Source organism: Morchella sextelata, assembly GCF_020137385.1.
Source record: "Morchella sextelata strain SCLS chromosome Unknown scls_14, whole genome shotgun sequence".
NCBI classification, from domain to species: Eukaryota; Fungi; Ascomycota; class Pezizomycetes; order Pezizales; family Morchellaceae; genus Morchella; species Morchella sextelata.
In genome coordinates, this window is record NW_025408629.1 from 118,407 (window position 1) to 138,056 (window position 19,650).

Genomic DNA, 19,650 nt, shown 5'->3' on the forward strand with positions numbered 1-19,650 from the left:
TTGCCCGCTATTTTCCCCGCTACTCTGAGCACGTTGTATGCGACGGTTGCTGCTACTCACCAAAATTTTGATTGACGCTCGTTGAAGGACCGCGCTTGCTGGAGGGTACAGGCGGACTGGCTAGGGGAGAACTAGACCGTTTTCACTCCTTTAGTGTGTCTTGGCAAATTTTTAAGCTAATCTCGAGACGAAAAATTAATTAGTGTCGAGCTGTTCTAGAAACAAGGCTTCAAGATGACTCGTCTCGGGGAGAATACTAAGAGTACAGCCTTAACTGATCTTCATCAACAACTTCCAACACTAATCCGCCAAAACTAAGGCTCCACAACCCAAATCTGCTCTGGGCCAGAAAATCCGCAAAAAAGAGAGGATTGAGTTCAGTACCAAGGATTCCCACATTGTCACCCACTGCAGTACTAAGTAGGCGATATGTTGCTTGTGTATTCTATGACTGAACACAGCGGGCTCTGTAATAAAAGAATTTTATTCCTAGATACCTAACTAAAGTTCCATCAGTGGAGTGGACATGCACTCCGGAGATTTACAGTTGAGTACAGGATGAAATCTTCATAGTCCTATCTGTGATATAATGCCAGTAATACTTACATACTAAAATTTTCGTTCTCTACGATACTAAGTACTATGAGACGAGACTAAGACCCAGGTTTTCTTGTCGTTGCCCGTCCCGATACAAGCTTTATAAAATCGAGTCAAGATGACCCAAGGCCCCTTCAAAAAGACTTTCATTTCTCCCTTGATCATACTCTCCAGATATTACATGTTTCCTCTGGTCTATCTGTTCAAATGATATCTGATAGATGTCCTGTTGTGTCCGTAACACTTTTTATGCTTGTTGTGTTCGTCGTGTCCGTCGTGCACATTGTAAGCCCTGATATTTCTAAACTAGACTCCCTAAGCTGTAGATTTCTTTCTTAGAGCACCGTATATTCACCAGCTGAGTATAGAACCTAATATAGTTGGACGAGCTAGGAATGGAGGAGGACGAGCTTCGAATGGACAGCTATAGCTAGGGTCCAGAGACTTTTTTTTCCTAACGGTCGGGCGCCTATGTTCGTTTGAAATAGTAGGAGAGGACTACCTATGGTGCGGTAAAGTTATGCCTGTTGTTATTGGATACATATACATATTGGATTTGGATATACATATTCGGTGCGTTAGAGCGTTCCAGAAAATACACTTATCGTGACTATCTATACGACGGGAAAGATACTCTGAGAATAGTTTTTTTCAGGCGATTTCGAGAGGTGATAAGATCTTTAGAATACTTTATGATATACTAATATCCTGAGCTTGCAACGCGTTATAGATTAAAATGGTTCCAATATTGCAATAACACTTTAATTTTGATATACATGGATTCAAAAGATACATATTCACAGCCCATCACTCGGCCGCCAGAAATCAACTATCAGAATTTCCGGTAAAGGCAATTTCATTACTCAGACCTTTTCAAGACATCCACAATTAAAATACCAGTCTCGGCCCCTTTCAGGCTGACCTGACCATCCTGACAATCCATCTCCATCGTCGACTTAATCTCTCCCTGTTTCTTCCAGTCCGGAATATTGACTTTGATCGTCTTCCCCGGCAGCGGGTTCACCAGTAAACTAGCGCCGTCCTCCCAATCATACTCTGCGACATCCATCCGGTTTCCCATCAACACCGCCGACCCGGGTCTGAGCAGCACCGGCATCGAGAAGAAATCATGTTTCTCCTTGAAATACCCGGGGCCCTCCCGAATCTTATTATCTAGTAGCCCGTACCACTTCCCTTTTGGTACGTAGAACTCTACATCTCCTTCGTCATTGAAAACAGGCGCAACGAGGACGTTGTCACCGAGCATGTACTGCGTATCGAGGTGCCAGGTGATTGGGTCCTCGGGAAACTCGGCGAACATGGGCCGCATCATGGGGTGGCCGTGGGTGTGGGCCTTGATGGCTGCTTCATAGAGGTACGGCATTATACTGAGTTTGAAGTTGACCCAGTGCCTGAGTACCCTATCTGCCTGGCCAGACTCATCAAGTAGCCACGGTGCCTATAGATTTCTGTCAGCCACCTTACTATAATTGTACCTGTTTTTCACCTACCCTGAAGCTTCCACTCCCATGAAGTCTACTGTGACTGCTCATGCACCCGAACGCTATCCAGCGTTTAAACAAGCCAGGGTCCGGCTTCCCCTCGAACCCACCAATATCGTGAGCCCAATATCCAAACCCACACAAACCCAGACTCAAGCCCCCTCTTAGCGTCTCTGCCATTGCTTCATACGTACTCATCGGGTCACCTCCCCAGTGGACAGGGAAGCGCTGGCCTCCTGCGGTTGCAGAACGCGCAAATAGCGCCGCGTTATTAGGGCCGAGCTTTTCCTCCAGGATCTCGAATGTGGTTTTGTTATAGAGCTGTGTGTAGTAATTGTGCATGAGTTCTGGGTCCGAGCCATCATGGTAGACGACGTTTCCGGTAGGGATGCGTTCGCCAAAGTCGGTCTAGATTGTCAATGATTGCTTTGTCATGAAAATAAGAAGGGACTGACCTTGAAGACGTCAACGCCAAGATCAACTAAATCAGCGAGCTTGCTTTTATACCATTTACAGGCAGCGGGGTTGGTGAAGTCTACGAATGCCATTCCGGCTTGCTACTGGGGATTAGTAACAATCATAAGAGTGGAAATGGGGATATGTACCCAGGCGTCATATTGCCAAACTCCACCGTCAGGTCTCTTAACAAAGTAGCCTCCTTCAACTCCTTCATCAAAGATTTTACTTTCTTGCGCGATATAAGAGTTAATCCATACGCACACCTACAATTCAGGTCAATATTTCCCCCAAAGCCACACTGCTTTTTAAAAGATTTTTCCAGATCGAAGCAGAGGAGAGGTACCTTTATCCCCCTATCTTTCAAACTTTTCAACTGTTTCTTCGCATCCGGAAAATACAACGGATCAAACTCGAAGTCGCACCAGTGGAACCCTCTCATCCAGAAGCAATCATAATGGAACACTCCCACGGGGATCTCTCTCTTCTTCATACCCGCCAAAAAGTTATCGACAGTGGCTTCATCATAGTTAGTCGTAAAGCTCGTACTCAACCACAGCCCAAAGGTCCATGCAGGCACCAAGGCAGGACGCCCGGTGAGGAGTGTATATTTTGACAGGATATCTTTAGGCGTTGGGCCGTAGATGAGATACATTGAGAGGGCTTCCCCGGGAACACTGATGTTGACGCGAGTGGTGCGCTCGGATTGTAGCTCATAGGAGATGAAGGCGGAGGTAGGAATAAAGATTCCGTAACCGGCGGAGGAGAGGTAGAAGGGGATGTTTTTGTAGGCAAGCTCTGACGAGGTGCCACCGTCTTCGTGCCACATTTCTACAGTCTGGGAGGCATTACTATATTAGTATATAAACACTTTGCTAATCTCTCGATCAATTGTTCTTATAGTTTACTGCAATTGAGCATATATCCATGGAGCGCTTAAACATACCTGTCCATTCTTGATAAATGGTCCAAATCTCTCCCCTAGCCCATATATCTTCTCTCCGACGCCAAGCTGCAGCTGATACGTGAACCACCTCTCCCCCTTATCTGGGTTCACAAGTTCGGTATTGGGATGAGCATCGGTCCCTTTCTGGACATACCCAATGCTGCGCCAGCCAAGCTTTGTCAACAGCTTATTTCTCACCTTGAAGTCGACATTGAAGGATTTAGGGCGGATATTGATACTTGTTGTCAGCTCTCCCGTAGTCAATGTTAGTAAATCGTCCGTTTTGGCGGTAGTGACGGGATTAGCACGCTCCGGGAGACCATCGGGGTAGAGTTCGAAACGAGGGCCAATTGAGGTGCTGCGTTGGGCTTTCCAGTGGTAGGAGGAGAGTAGGAGGATATCGTCGGAAGGTGAGGAGGCTGTAATGGTCAAGGTTGGGTTATTAAGAATGTCGCCGCGGTGGTTTATTGCTCGTGAAGACTAATATCGGTCTATTAGATCAATGTACGTCATCTTTATTGAAAACCATTATCGATAGATCATTTAGTCAGGCGATCCATCCCTAGAGTAAAAAACGTATAGCTCTTCACTAAAGAGGAATTGCTAAACTGGTGGATCTATCATATAAATTCCAACTAGTAAGGTCAGGACATACCGCGACAGTGCGAATCGACTCAGGGAGTGCTTCTGCCTTGACAGATTCAGTAGCCCAGCGGATTATAGTGTCAGGTGTGGCATGCCACATCCCCTTGGAGAATTTGACCATGATGAGAGAAGATACAAGAGCCTTTGATGGGAATTTTGAGATTCGCTGGTCGAATTGAAGGTTGGGTGCAGCAGCCAGTTATATATCCCGTTGAAATGGATGCAGCTGTTTGAACATTTGTTTCCTTTTGGCAAAACAATTTCAACGATAGCTCCAATTCTTATTCCTAATTAGAGCAGCCCAATGATATGATCGGATGCTCATCGTGAGGGGTTTCTTTCGATGGCTTGATTGACAGTTGAAAAAGCAACGCGATAAGCTCCGGGGAAGCGGGAATACCCCACAGGCTTGCGCATCTTTCTGCAAAAGGAGTTAGGAGCTCTGTCGCGGGGTTCGCGAGTGACAATCAACGCTCTGTGTCTGCTCAATCGAATCAAGTCATGATACATTCCATCATCAGACAGAATTATCCAAATAGGTTAAAAGGCCAGGGTAAATGAGAACTCACGGCTCTCGCTATATATTCCCCGACGAACCGAGTCCCAGGTTTAGAAGTTTAGATTTTGCCAAGGCCCTGATTATTACGCATACCCCGCAGTAGGCATGGTTGAGTTGTTGACTAATATTGAAGAGGCTATCCTATCATGCCCGGTAACGAGTTGATAATTGAGTACAGCACGGATGCAGCGTATGAAGATCCCGCTCTGAGAACAAGGTTATCATTGTCCTAGTATTCCCCCGGATTATTACCCCACAGCTTTTATCTCCCCACATGTTACTAGATGATTTGACATATATAGACATGTAGTCACTCGGATGTTTTAACTGCTAGGAACACCGGTCTATTATTCAGGGAGAGTTGGTACCTGTGTGTCTTATGAAGTAGAAATCATAAGATCCATTCATAAGAACCATTCACAAGTCCCATATTCGTTTTCCCGCTGCCCAATCAATCAGGTAGTGGATTAGTGCCTCCTGGCATACTTAATACTCCCCAATCTAGCCAATTTGAATCCTAGAATTACCAACATGACGGATCACAGCAACAACTCAATCAACCTCTACACCTGGGGTGTCTCTACATTCGCCGCTGTAAGTGCCCGTATCTACCGTAATTCTATGTCTCTAATACCTTCCAGGTCGGATCTCTGCTATACGGTATCGACTCTGGTATTATTTCCACTACAATCGCACAGGACACCTTCCTAGAATACTTTGCACCATTTGACCGTACGTATCCCTTCCTGGTTACACACCTGATTGCTTACACACTTGTGTATAGCATCTATCAAAGGCGCTGTTGTATCTACCTTCGGTGCTGGCTCCTTCTTCGGCGTGTTATTAGCTGGATGGTCAGCCGACAAATATGGTGTGTGCAAGACCATCTCAGGATCTATGTCGGGTTCGTCCGCTAAGTTTATAGGTCGTAAGAGGACCATACAGTTTGCCGCTCTTGTGGCCTTGATCTCTGGGATTGTACAGGCAGCGGCAGTCAATGTATCAATGTTAATAGTAGGCCGGATCCTCGGCGGATTCGCGGTTGGAGTAATGAGTACGTATACACTCAATTCCTTCCACATCTTGAGAGATAGAATTTAACAAGCCTCCCCAGACCTGGCAATTCCCATCTATAATAGCGAAATTGCGCCGCCGTCAAAAAGAGGCATGGTGACTGGTCTCCATGCACAATTTGTAGGTTTCGGGTTTGCGGCCGCAAATGTACGTATGCGATCATTCTTCCCAGACTCTATACATCTTAGGCACTAACCAAGATATGCATGCAGTGGATCGGTTTTGGGTCCGGCTATGCTAGCGGCTCTTTTAAATGGCGCTTCCCCCTCGCGTTTCAATGTGTCCCAGCGATCATTCTCCTGCTCGGTAGCTATTGGCTTCCTTTCTCGCCCCGCTGGCTACTTGAACGCGAACGTGACGAGGAGGCATTCGAGATCGTAAAGCGTCTTCATTCCGGCAGCGGACAGGATGATGTTGAGCTGCGTATGGAGTTTGACAGGATGAGGGAGCAGATCAGGTACGATAATGCGGTGAATGTTAGGAGTGTGAGGGAGCTTGTGACGAAGAAGAGCTATCGGAAGCGATTGGCGCTAGCTATTACAGTCCAGGTTTTTACACAGCTAAGTGGTAAGATAACACTCTTTTAAGAGGCTGCGGCTGCTGTGGCTAACTTCAGGTGGTAGGAATTAACGTGATTAATTGTGAGTTATTTATGCCAATTGATAACGGGAAAAAGAACTTGAATTAATAGTAGAGAGAGGAAAGACTACCAGACTGACCTCTATAAATCCGTTGGGATAACCGGACACACGGTCAATCTCCTTGCCGGCTGCTACGGAATGGTTGGGCCACTCGCCAACGTAGCATCCCCCTTCCTCCCTCTCTGGCCTCTGCTAACATCATAGATAGATCCTTTGCCTCCTTTACGTCGACACCTGGGGCCGCAAAAAGTCTCTATATATCACCGGTCTCCTAATGGCCATTGACATGTCGCTCATAATGTCACTCACCGCCGCCTTCGCCACCGGCACCAACCGTGTCGGTCAAGGCTGGGCCATTGCCTTTATATTTCTCTTCTCCATCATCTATTCGATGGGCTTCAACAGTATCCACATCATCTATGTCCCCGAGATCCTCAACCAGGCTATCCGCGCCCAGGGTAGTAGTCTGTCCATCATGTGCAATGTGTTAATTAATATCCTGTTCAACCAAGTCTCGCCCATCGCATTTGCAAACATCGGGTGGAGATATTACAGTGTATTTATAGTCACGAATGTGCTTGGGGCGGTGACCGTGTGGAGCTGGTTTCCGGAGACAAAGGGGAGGAGCTTGGAGGAGGTTGGGGCACTTTTTGGGGAGGAGATCGTGGTGGAGAGTGATATAGTTGCGGCCAAACTAGCGGTGGAAGAGGAGGAAGAGGTGGGCATCGCAAGGAGGGGAACTTGATGACGAGATGAATGGGGGCATGTGGTACTATAGAGAAACGTGGTCTTTTGCGTGTGTGATGAATTGATGAATAAATTTAAGGTTTACCCCGTACGAAATGACAGTGTCCTATCCATCTTAATCCTGACGTCGGCCAAGCTATAAAGCTTTATTATCGCCAAGATATAAGCGCAATTAAATTCTACCTCTTCGTTAAAGGATTAATTATAAATTATTTCAGTCCGTATAATTTATAATTTAGATGATTTCAATTCGCCTCACATTCCATCACTCGTTCATGTATTATCACTCGGTAAACCAACGCAACAAGTTGAGTTACTATGGCTTCCGATTCTATTGTGATATTAATGTTGGACACGTTCAGGTTTATACCTCGGGTTTCTTAAGCTAGAAGTCGTTTGTAGAGAACCATGCTCCATTTCTTCAAGTCTCTTTGTTCGTCCTCTCTATTTCCTGCTCCTGTTGCGAAATGATTGATACAACGTTTCTGGCGACCGACCACAACGGTTTAGGCAAACAATGTTGAAATATGGCCTCGCTCACTCACCTGTTTTAACTCGCCTTCTAATGAGATACTGAGTGTAAGTCCTCGGCTTAGTAACTTAAGACTCATTGCACGAGAGAGCACCATATACCAAGGCAAGAAGTTCTTATTTCACAATCAGGGTGTATTCTAGCTGGGGAAGCAACGCCTTTTGCGATAATTCAACCCACAGTAGAACAGAGCCAGTCCTCCGCAGAATATGTCTACTCCATGGGCAGAACAGCATGGCTGTGTATAATTATTCCGTTCACAAAGACATCTGAGCTTGACGGATCTGAGCAGCGAAACGTTCTAAGATTTCAGTTGGGGGCTTGTATAAAGAACCGGACGTTGGCATTGCAATCAATCTTGTATGGGAAAATAGTTTCAATACCGGCCTGCAACAGAGGTACAGCTAGAATAAAAGGAGATTTACTTATACGGTTTGGTTATCGTAGACTGTTTACTTGGACAAACGGAAAGAGGTATCAGGCCAGGGTTGTCTTCCACCAAAAGAAAGAGTGCAAAAATACGAGTTCGGTACCCAGGATTCCCACATGGTCACCCACTGCAGTACTAACTAGGCGATATGTTGTTTATGTATGGCAGAGCGGACGGGATGCCCAGCTTTCAACATTCTATGACCGAACACGTCAGAGATACCCAACTTTACATCTTAAACTTACAGACATTTTTGGTGAAATGAGCCAAAAAGTCCTAGTCGAACACCTTAGTTGTGATCATCATTTCACCCTGATGGTTTCCACAACGGGAAATTTTTAGACACGGCCCATATAATAGATCTAACCCCCCCCCCCCCCCGGGGCCCCCAACTCAGAGCCCACAGTTCATAGAGCATGAAACATAGAACCGAGTGATATATCATGATTCCAATATTCTGCCGACTTTCTCACTTTAAATCTAAGCTATTCTGCATCTTCGATTTTGACAGCCCCGCTTGTGGTGTCGTGTACGGGTAGCGTTTTGAGTGAGGAGGTACGTGTAAAGGTACGGACTCGGCGTAGTGGGCACTAGATAATCTTTGCCGCGGCCCGATAAGTACTGGCTTTTTGTGCAATCGCAGTCATATTTTTCCCCCTGGGAGGAAAGCACCGGAACCGATAAATTTCAAACACGCGCATTTGCCGTAGTTCTTCACCAAGAAGTAAAGCCTGAGGAGTTTCGAGCGGTCTGAAAGCTTAGTTAAACTCCCCACCACTAACTTCTGTTGTAAAGTTGCAAAATACCGGACGTACTATTCGCAATTATGCGGCATCGGATGGCGGTATACTATGTACCATTGAAAGTACGGGCCTTTCCATTGAGTCGTTCTCGGTAGAGCGGTGGTCATGCAGAAGCGGGTTTGTAAAGATGTTGTTCCGAGCCCGTGGATGGAGAATTCATCTCTGTGTCGGTGACGGATAGTTTTTGTAGATCATTGAGAGTGTTGTAGAGCATATGGAACATCGCTAGCGTTACGGTGTATACGCCGTATATATGTACAATACCTCGACTGAGATATAGCCTTATCTCCGGATCCGTCATTCCCTCTAGCATTATAACACTAGAAGACAATTCATCATCTTTAAGAAGCCAGCAGTCAATCTCAGCTCTGAATACCTGGGCACTCACCCATCCCACGATACAATTCCAGCGTTGACTAGACAGTCTCATTAGCACGAGAAACAGATTGCAATCTTAAGGAGTTCCTCCGGCCGATTGATAAGTCTACGCCCTCAAAGGTGATTATCCCGCATGATAGCGATCCTGTCTTATTGCATGCATGCATCATTGCATTGGGTGCAGTCAGGAGACAGCGGATCGAGTGAGCGGCACCACAATGGATGGGTTTTGAGTCAGTCTTTGGACTGGAGATACAAGACTGGCCAGAACGGCGAGATTGCAAGGTCACCGAAATCTTTGTTCAATGGTAACCACCGTTCTCGAAGCAGTTCGCCTAGCTAGGTCTTGTCTCGCACCGTCATCAAACACCCGAAATCGCTCCACCCACAGTCCCACCGGAATCCTACTAAACACTACCCCATCGACTCCTTTTATAGCAACGACCCCAAGAAAGCCACCAAAGACCTCCTCTCGCAACACTGCGCCAACCGGGTTTGCATCACCAGCACTGACTCGGCCCGGATCCCGAATCCTACGTTCCGATAAACCTAACCCTATCCAACTTCACCAACCAAGGACCCTGGCTTGGACCTCTTTATCCTGATCCTGGCTTTGGAACTCAAACTCGAACTCACCGGTTGCTACGCAAAGGACACAACCACTCACCAGCCTTTCCACAAGGGCAAATATTAAATAACGAAACTACGTGCATCTACTAATAGCACCACACACTGATATCCATCAAAAAGCTACCTACGGGCGACGAAAGGAAGAGGCTCTTCCAAACAGAAGGAAGGAAGGAAAGGGATTGGGAGGGAAGGAAGGGTCGGTCGGGGGTTTTTGCACCTTCCTTCCCCAGATTTTCGGCAGATGGCTTTTTCCGTGACGTTGTTGGGCGCGCGAGCGGTGTCTACATCATGGCAACCTCTAGATAGCTTCTTTGTCACGTTCTAGCAGATCATCATCAATATGTAGGTACATGTCTCTGCCTGTTTAGTCGAAGTTAGGATTTATCTCGTATTCGTAGCGTCGTCGAAGAAGAACAGCCGGCCAACAACGTGTGTGTGTGTTTAAGTGAGCAGGGGTCGGTGGCGGGTGTGGCGTAGCCGTAACGTCATCTGGCTGCATGTCCAAGGATCGGTTTAATTCGACAGGACAGGAGAAGCCAGACAGGACAGAACAGGACAGAACAGAGACAGAGGGGGACTTTTCGAGACATATATCTACAGGAGAAGACTCGCAGTGTGTGTATCTGCAATTCAATCCACCATTCTGGTACCCTGACAGGACACCACGAACACGAGGACGATCTACTCAAACAAAATCACCACTCCACCACCACCACACCTACAGCGGCAGCACCATGGCGGCCCTCCACGATGCCCTCAAAACCCTCTCCCCCACAACCGTCTCCGCCCTCCCCACGCCCGCCATCCTCCCCGGCTACATCACCAACGCCCTCCGCGATACCCACACCCTCATCAACTCCCTACCCCCGTCCGACACCGACACCGACACCCCTGCAGGCTCTCCCCTCCAGAAGGAATGGAAGCCCGTCAAGCTCAACGCAAAAGATAACCCGCACAACTTCAGCGTTTACAAGCTCACCGCGAAGGATGGAAAGGGCACCTGGTTCGCCCGGCGCAGTGTACATTCGCAGCTGGGCTTTCGGCGGTTCCGCGCGGGACTCGTGAGGGAGTTTGAGTTGGGTGCTGAGAGGGGGAGTAGTGTTCGTGGTATGGGGAGGGAGCGGCAGGTTGAGAGGGAGAGGTGTGCGTTGGGGCAGGCAGAGGGTATCGTCCACCATCCATAATCTCAATATCTGTATAGCTACGTTGCTAACTAACCCTAACCCACACCAGTAAACTACCTCACCGCACAATTCCCCGGCCCCTCCGCGCCTCGAGACTTTGTAACATCAACCCTCACCTCCTCCGCGCACCCGCAGGACCTGTCCCCGCCATCCGACGATGCCCCCCCCGCCCCCGCCCCCAACGACGGCTCACCAAAGCCTCGACAGTTCACGATGATCTCGAGGCCGCTCACGGACCATCCCGAGTGTGCGGAGCGCCAGGGCTACGTCCGCGGCCAGTTTGAGAGCGTCGAGTTCATAAGGGAGATTCCGTCTGTGTGTGCCCCGCCTGTGCAGCCCCGCCCAGCACGCCGCTCGGAGGAGCTGCGTAGGGTCCAGAGTGTGCCGAGTGTGGCGACGTTGCAGGAGGAGGAGGAGGAGGAAGGGGAGCGCAGGGGGAGGAGACGGGGGAGGACTATCACGTTTGCGGATACGGAGAGTGTGCCAGAAGGGCAGCAGCAGCCAGGTATGGAACACCGCCGGGATTGGATAGGCTAGTTAAACTAACAGGTAAATTTACAGTAGTGGATGAGGGACCGCATCCGGAGCAGAACCCGGTGGAGTGGATCATGATCACGCGGTCGGACCCGGGCGGAAGTGTTCCGCGGTGGATGGTTGAGCGCGGGACACCCGGCGGGATCGTGAAGGACGCCGACAAGTTCCTTGAGTGGGCGGCGGCAAAGACGGACCTGGAAGACGGCTATCCAGAGGACGAAGAATCCGAAGAGATGGCCGAGGGAAGCAAGGTCGGCGGCGACAGCGGCGACGGGGGAGAACACCAAGTCCACGGCCAAGAGCTCTATGACGTCTCGAAGCGTGAGCCCGAGCATCCACCGGAAACCTCACACAGCGACGAGGCCCCACAAGGTTCCGAAGACCAGTCCCATGGCGGCCTCCTCTCGTCAGCGGTGTCCACCGTCTCCGCAGGCGTATCAATGTTCACCCCCTCCGTCATGAGCACCTCCACCACCACCTCCGAACACGGCACCCCCACCGCCTCGACCACCACACACAACGACCTTCCCACCCCTCCCAGCACCATCCCCGGCGCCACCACCCCCTCCCACTCCGACGACGACGCTGCCTCCAATGCCAGCTTCGCCACTGCCCCCTCGCCTGACGACACCACATCCGTCACATCCGTCTCCGCCCCCACCTCCGCCGCCACCACCCCCGAAGACAAAGCCCTCGCCCGCCTACTGCGAGAAAAGGCAAAGCTATGCGAAAAGCTAGAGCGCCAGCGCTCACGCGAGCGAAAGAAGCGCAGTAAAGACGACGAGAGGGAGCAGAGGCTGCTGGAGAAGCATATGAAGGAGGTGGAGAAGAGGGAGGCGCGGTATCAGAAGGATGTGGAGAAGGCGAGGAAGAGAGAGGAGAAGAGAAGGTCGAAGGAGATGAAGGAGGTTGTGGAGTTGAAGAGTGTTGTCGAGGGGTTGACGAAGGAGAATCTGGCGTTGAGGGAGTGGGTAGGGGTGTTAGAGGCAAGAGAGAAGGAGAGGGAGAGGGAGAGTCAGAGGCGTGCGGAGGAGGCAGCGGGCGCGGTGGGGGTGGAGTAGTGTGCTTGTATAGTTGTATTTGTAGTATGATATCCTTTTTCTTTTCTGATTCTTAGTTTTGGCTTTTGGCTTTTGTTTTTGTTTTGATGGTGGGTTCAGTGGCGGCGTGGTTTTCTGCGGAGCGGAATATACATACACACGGCATGAGGGACTGCGAGCGGGTTAACGCACGATGATAAGACGATATATGAGAGTACACGACAGCGAGCATGTGTTGGAGCACGATTTCTTGTTTTGATCTGGCTTTTTTTTTGTAAAGTAGTAACTTCCCGGTAGCGAAGAATACATACCTGGTGTGCGAGTGATCTTTCATGATTAAGTTCCCTTATGTACACGTTAGTAACTGTGGCTTGAGACATACATAATAATATTCTCAATACACTGTAATCTCCGGTATCTGACCGACCACGAGGCTCGCGCAGGGAAAGTGCCTCTGCGAAAGCAAACTTTCAATTAAAGACACAACTCAATTCAGTTTATCACGTAGGTAGGACTCAAGCCCAAGGCCAAAGGCTGCATCACAGTCTTGATCCCCACAGAGCGAGGTCATAGTCTACAAATATTCCAGAGGCCGGCACACATATAGGGTGGGGTGTATACGGGTGTGAGGGCTCCGAGAGACGCCCCCCAGGCGTAAGTCTAAAGCTTACTAGGTGGAAATTCGAGGAGCCGGGGTCGGCTCCGGCAACAGATATCAGCATACATGTTACTTTCTTCAAGTTCCTAATTCTCTATTTGAACTCCGCACCTTTGACAGCGTTGCTTCAACGTATCCGTAATCCCATCAACATAAACCCCATCTTTACGCACAGAGGGCAAGGCGCTGCCCATTAAAAAAAGAAAATGAGACCGCTACCAAGGACTACATGAAATGTGACCTCAAAATTTGGAAAGCGGGCGTGACCAACACCCTCTGTTGCAACTGGCAACACTTGTTTAAACAACTGTAGTAATCTAATGATTCTAACGAGCCAGAACGCCTACTAGAGCTCAAGTCTCTCCATAAACTTTATATAGAACGAGATTATAGTACAAATAAGAGCCGACAATCATTGACCCCTTTGTGTTCAGTCATAGAATGTTGAAAATTGGGCATCCCGTCTGCTCTGCCATACACAAGCAACATATCGTCCAGTTAGTACTGCAGTGGGTGACCATGTGGGAATCCTGGATACTGAACTCAATCTCCCTTTTTTTCTGCAAATTTTGGCCCAGGTTTGGGTTATGGGGTGTTGGCTTTGGTGGGGTCGGAGTGTTATGGGTGTAATAACGGGTCTGTGAAGTATTTATCATATACCAATTCTGGGGAATACCGAGATATATTGGCCTGTTCTTTTCCTGGTGTTGAATTATTTGGCATACTAATCTATTCTATACATCCAGTAATGGTAGTTGTAATTTGGCAACTCTTACCAGTATGGAGCGGTAAATGTGTCAAAAGTAATTTTACCAAAAATCATTTCGCATATACTCGAGTTTATCAGCTGAGTGCCCAGGCGAGGGGGCTTTTGGAGATATTCCCAGCTTCCATACAAAGCTCGGTTTTTCGAAGTTGATGCACCCCATACTAATGAGCGATATTATATCATGGGCGCCTTATCAAGAGCCTACCATCATCGTACTACCAAGAAACTCGCGAGCAATATCCCACAAGAACGTATCCACGTAAATCTTCGGACCAACGTACTGGAAGTCCCAAGCACTCCCTAACTTCACTCAGGGGTCTGCTCAGGTATTCTACCCATGGCCAAGGATTCACATCCTGCGGAGATCGGTGTCCATCTCCTATCACGTAAGGTTCACATACCTACGTTAGAGTCGCAAGTTTTCAGACCCGGCCAACGATACCTCACCTCCCACATATCAGTAATCACGATCGCGTCGCCCAATACCTCGTGGTAAGCACAAGAATACCTACCTGCTTACAGGTATCCTGTGTATATAGAGTACATACGTCAACGTGTAACGTCGAGATTCCAGGGTCAGGTTTAATTATCTCGAGTCAGGGCTAGGGGTATTTTTCAACCGGCTGATATCGACCCGTTGATCTTTTAATTTTACCGGCCAATGAAAGCCAAACAACCTACTACGTACCAACTGAGTTGACTTCCTACTCTACTAGATCAGTGCACTTGGTAGTACACTTACCTAACTACATGTATAGTACCCTTGCTCATACTCTAGCTACCATGCGTAGACACCAGGTCCGTTCTAGGATAGCCACTGGCCTCGTTGGTGTTGGTGCAAGTTTTTAGGCAAAACGCCCTTCCCGTCGATTGGCTGATCCCGGCTGCTGTTGGGCCGTTGGCTTGTGATTTTTACAGGCGTATGTATCATTGACCCTAACTCCAGGACAACCCATCAGAGATTTATGGCTATTTAGATAACTGGTTATTGATTGACTTCGAAAAATGGTTTTCGTTCACTAGGATTCTTTGGAATTCGATAGTCAGATATCAAGTATCTCTATTATTTACAACTATACAGACGTTTCTCCGCTCTCAATAAAGGTATCATCAAGCCGCCAACCAAGACAAAAACACCGGTCGTAACAGAAAGAGAGTTAAAAAAAAAAAAGGAAGTATCGCTCATAAAAACAGTAATGACATTATCCATCATTTAGTTCCCGCAGCAGCCCCTACACCTCGTTTCCACCCTTCTCGTTGACAAGCACCACCCTCTTTTCCAAACTCTTCTTGACAGGGTTGGGCGACTCGAAGATCTCGGTGAGCTGTTCCAAAGTGTGGCCCGAGGTCTCAATGAACCACTTCCAGATCACGAAAACCTCAAAGCAGTTCCAGCCCACAAACACCAGGTAGTATCTCCATCCAATCTTCTCCATGGCGACGGGCGCGGCAAAGGTGTTGACACACATGGCGATGTTGAGGAACAAGAAGTTGAGACCGGAACCCTTGGCACGTGTCTTAGTCTCGAGGACTTCGGCGCTGTAGAGGGCCTGTAGCGGGGTGTAGGCCCATGAGAAGGCCATGCCGAAGAGATAGATGAACACGATGACTGCGTAGGATGCGCCCTTGTTAGAGCTTGAGACGGCGGTTCCAGCGGTGATAATAGCGAAACAGATGACTGTGAACGAGGTGGCGCCTATAAGCATGTTACGGCGACCAAGGCGATCGAGGAGGGTGGCACCCCAGATGGCGGCGAACATGCAGAAGATGGGGTAGATTCCGTTGAGGATGAGACGGGTGTCGGAGGACTCGATACCGGTCTGGGCGAACATGGTGGGCATGTAGTATGAGACTACGTTGTTTCCAGACCATTGACCAAAGAATGCCATCGCGACTGTGGAAAAAAGGGAAGTGATGTTAATACCTATTTGGCAGGTCACAACTTTAATTATAAGGGCAGGTGATAAACTTACTAACTAGTCCGATTCTGTAGCGGGCTGCACGGGTGTTGAATAAATCCTTGTAATTCCACCAAACTTTGTCGGAACTGGAGCTCGAAGAACTGATTTGCCCCCTCATCTCCTGATATTCAACCTGGACGATTGAAGAGTTCCTGTCACCGTCACCGTGGTACTTGGCCAAAATAGCAATTGCCTCCTCGTTACGGTCCTGGGAAATGAGCCAACGCGGTGACTCGGGGAGGAAGAGGACGAGGATAGCGACAATTCCGGGAACGGCGGCCTGAACGACAGTGGGTGTTCTCCAGGCCCATGAGTTGTGCATGTGGCGGTTACTACCGACGCAGCACCAACTTGCAACTGTAACATTGTGTTAGTCCTGGATTTTCTGGATTTTGTGTATTGGGGGGGGGCCTACTGATAGATCCTAGATACCAGCAAACGTTGTAAAGACCGGCTTGGGTGCCACGGTATGCTGGGTGCGAAATCTCGACTGTGTAGGTTGGTGCGGCAGCGCCAGCAATCGCGGCTCCGAATCCAAGGATAAAACGTCCAGCTTGGAATTGGCCCACTTTATATCAATTGGTTAGTCCATTTCTTGCTTAAACCGGGGCAATGTAAAGATTATACATACTTGAGTTGGCAGGTGTCTGAACGGCGGTCCCAATAACAACAATAAAACAACCAATGAACATTGCCCAGCGTCTTCCATATCCGTCTGCAAGCCAACCACAGAAAGGAAACGCAGCGATTTGACCCAACTATACAAGAAATTAACAAGTGAGTTCTCCAGGTTGAGAATGGGGGATATTTACGTTGTAGATGATAAAGACAATACCAGTGCTGGATCCCTTCCCGTTCATACCAAAGGATTTCTGATATTGCTCCATATCATTGATAGCGCCCCTATATTACAACGAACCACCAATCAGTCTAAGACATTTCGTCACCATTGCGCGTAAGAAAAAAGGATCACTCACATGAGAGAACCATCGTAACCGTTCATAGTTGATACCAAGTATCCAACCGCCAAGCAGATATACAGCTTCAACGAGTTCTTGCTCCATAAGGAAGGCTTTGGAAGCGCAATCGCGGCATCACGGCTCGAATCCTCGCTCATCGGTGTTGTCTTCCGCTCAATGTGCTCGACGGTGTTTAGGTCTTTGGAGTCCATCTTGTTGACTGCCGATGAAGATGATTGTTGATTTGTGCTGGGCTGGCCTGGAAAAGGGTTACCGGAGCAGGGGAATCGGCTGCATTTTATCTTCCAGCGGACTGGAGGGCTCGCCTTCATTCAATGAGACAGAACCAATGTCTCACTTACTTCTCTTGTGACTTAGGGGTCATGGTGAAGTTCTATGACCGCCCACTTGGTTCCAACTAGGGCCCGGCCAGTAATACCTGCTCAAAACGGATAGGTACATAGCTTTTTTCTCCACACAAGTCCTTGGTTACACGCCTGGGTAGAGAGATCCTTCCCCACACTGCACACTTTAATTGCCACCCCAGTTACTTTTCTTTTCATCAAGCGAGAGAGCGAACGCAAAATGCTTTACCCTGGCATTCCTGACACTAGTAGTTAGTCCTTCTTTTTCCTTTTTTTTAGTAGCTGATCCGGTTCAGGTACCGATACATAGGTCGAGCTGGAAGAGAACGCCACCAAACGCATGCTGGTTACTCAACTCTAAGGTAAGTAAAGGGGCGTTAAGCCTCCGTTTTTGCTTTTGATATGTACCGATATCGGTATCATGCGGCTCAGCTGATTACAAGACCCTTGTAAATGTAACTTCCTCCTACCTACATGTAGCTAGTGTGACTTTTAACTCAACCTCTTCCTTGCGTAGCTGGACATGCCTTGATACTACTAATATGCTACTGCCATTAATACTCTACTGAAGGTCATGTCTACAGTATCAGATAAGTAAACATCATAAGATAAATAAAGGCAGATGAGATCATGCATAAATGCGGGGAAGAGATTGATTAATTCATTTCCCTGGTCATGGCATCTATATCTAGCTCTCGGTTAATACAAAGGTAACTACATGTAATATAGTAGAGCAGGTAAGGAGCCAAGGATCAGGCTGTGTGTATCTTTATTCCACGAGTTGGCCCGAGCCTGTGGTCCGATTTCACAACATATCAGCAACCCAAACCGTGGTGCGAAATCCAAGGTTGAAATTCCACGGCCAGTAGGCCGACACTCCCCGTGAGGCTTCAACGGTGCGATGTATGTACCTACATGACTAGATCGAACGTTAGTTACAGTTAGTTTAGCTTCTTGTTAGACCTAGGGCCGTTGCGCCAGCTCTTTTCTAGTTTTTCCGGGGTATCCCATGGGGAAGATAAAAAAAAACGAGGCGGTGGGGTAAATAAGTTTTTTCGCAAGGGCTGTCGATCTCTCTGTCTCCCTGCAACAAGCTGTTGGTAGTTACATATGGCTACCTAAGTATGGTATGTCCCAAATTACGTGTCCCAAGAAACCAAAAAAACCCATATTTCCCACAAAAGAAAATGCGGAGGGAAATGTCGGGGTGCTGCCCGTACGTGCGGGTAGAGGAGAGTATGGGGGCGCTCGGGTGAAACGTGGAGAGCCGGTACATTCCGAGCTGGGTCACAAGAAGACTGTGGCTAGCGGGAAGGTTTAAATAGGGAAGCCGTTTTGGGGAAGCCGTAGCTTACTTTAGTAGTTCGGACCCTATTCTCGAATCATGGGGAATAGCTAATCTTCCGTTCTTGATCCAGAAAGATTTCTCGACGCTGACGCTACAACGACCCCGAGATACCGAAAGGACTTCGTTTTGTTTGAAGGCCAGGTCTTTCTCGCCAAATGTCGCGTGAGATATGTTCCTCCCCGCCTTTTGATAGCGCCGCATATCTAACATCATCATCGTAGACCCACACTGGATCAGTTGTCGAGGATTTGAGCTGTTCCGGGTTCGGTTGGAGCGTTGAAAGTACGGGGTGCATGTTCGAGTGATATCCCATGCCAGATACTCACACCCTCGGCAATTGATAAACCTCTAATAATACAACAGCATAGCTACCAGGGAGCCCTCCCTAGAGTACGTAGTAGGATATTGTAACCTTTCTCACGTTATCCGGGGCCTCCCCTTGTGTGTAGATTTGATTTGACTTCTGTAAGGATTTATTTGAGCTGTTTGAGAAGATGACTTATGACCAATTCTGTTTCACCGTCACAAAACATTGCAGCCTTCTCCCAAAATTGAAACTCAAATAATCCGGTGGCCCCTGCCGTGGGCTTGAACGCTTAAAATCGCGACTACATGCCGCAACAACGCCTTTCTGAATACAGTAGAAGAAGAGCAGTACATTCCTGCCGACCATGATCTCACCTCCACGATCCAACAACCAATCATTCAAATACCAAGCCGACCAAGCGCCAAATATCACCGCCACTAGTGGGATAGCAGGCCTGTTCTTCCTACCAAGGCTTGCTCGGATGAATAGACGCAAGACTTGTGCTCGGGTTCCACAGTAAGTTATAATTACATGATCGAAGATCTAGATCAAACTTCGTCGGGGCTCATCGGGCAAACCTTTCAT

At 48.3% G+C, this 19,650-nt stretch overlaps 4 protein-coding genes across 4 annotated transcripts; 2 read left to right on the top strand and 2 right to left on the bottom strand.

Annotated features, from left to right (window-relative positions):
• Window positions 1–1,456: 1,456 nt before the first annotated feature.
• On the bottom strand, window positions 1,457–4,267 carry H6S33_002907 (uncharacterized protein; the record flags this gene model as incomplete). Its single annotated transcript, XM_044834468.1, has 7 exons — window positions 1,457–2,056; window positions 2,109–2,507; window positions 2,555–2,656; window positions 2,705–2,821; window positions 2,902–3,393; window positions 3,502–3,981; window positions 4,157–4,267. 7 exons carry the CDS (start codon window positions 4,265–4,267, stop codon window positions 1,457–1,459), a joined length of 2,301 nt encoding a protein of 766 aa, XP_044692114.1.
• A 969-nt stretch (window positions 4,268–5,236) lies between these two features.
• H6S33_002908 (uncharacterized protein) lies at window positions 5,237–7,165 on the top strand (the record flags this gene model as incomplete). The annotated part of the gene is made up of 7 exons (XM_044834479.1): window positions 5,237–5,299; window positions 5,347–5,437; window positions 5,490–5,759; window positions 5,820–5,926; window positions 5,992–6,346; window positions 6,403–6,410; window positions 6,629–7,165. 7 exons carry the CDS (start codon window positions 5,237–5,239, stop codon window positions 7,163–7,165), a joined length of 1,431 nt encoding a protein of 476 aa, XP_044692115.1.
• Window positions 7,166–10,674: 3,509 nt separating this feature from the next.
• H6S33_002909 (uncharacterized protein) lies at window positions 10,675–12,719 on the top strand (the record flags this gene model as incomplete). Its single annotated transcript, XM_044834490.1, has 3 exons — window positions 10,675–11,104; window positions 11,174–11,629; window positions 11,686–12,719. The coding sequence occupies 3 exons, from the start codon at window positions 10,675–10,677 to the stop codon at window positions 12,717–12,719; spliced, it is 1,920 nt and encodes a 639-aa protein (XP_044692116.1).
• A 2,638-nt stretch (window positions 12,720–15,357) lies between these two features.
• On the bottom strand, window positions 15,358–17,257 carry H6S33_002910 (uncharacterized protein; the record flags this gene model as incomplete). The annotated part of the gene is made up of 6 exons (XM_044834501.1): window positions 15,358–16,019; window positions 16,099–16,443; window positions 16,502–16,654; window positions 16,718–16,844; window positions 16,899–16,989; window positions 17,064–17,257. The coding sequence occupies 6 exons, from the start codon at window positions 17,255–17,257 to the stop codon at window positions 15,358–15,360; spliced, it is 1,572 nt and encodes a 523-aa protein (XP_044692117.1).
• Window positions 17,258–19,650: the final 2,393 nt, after the last annotated feature.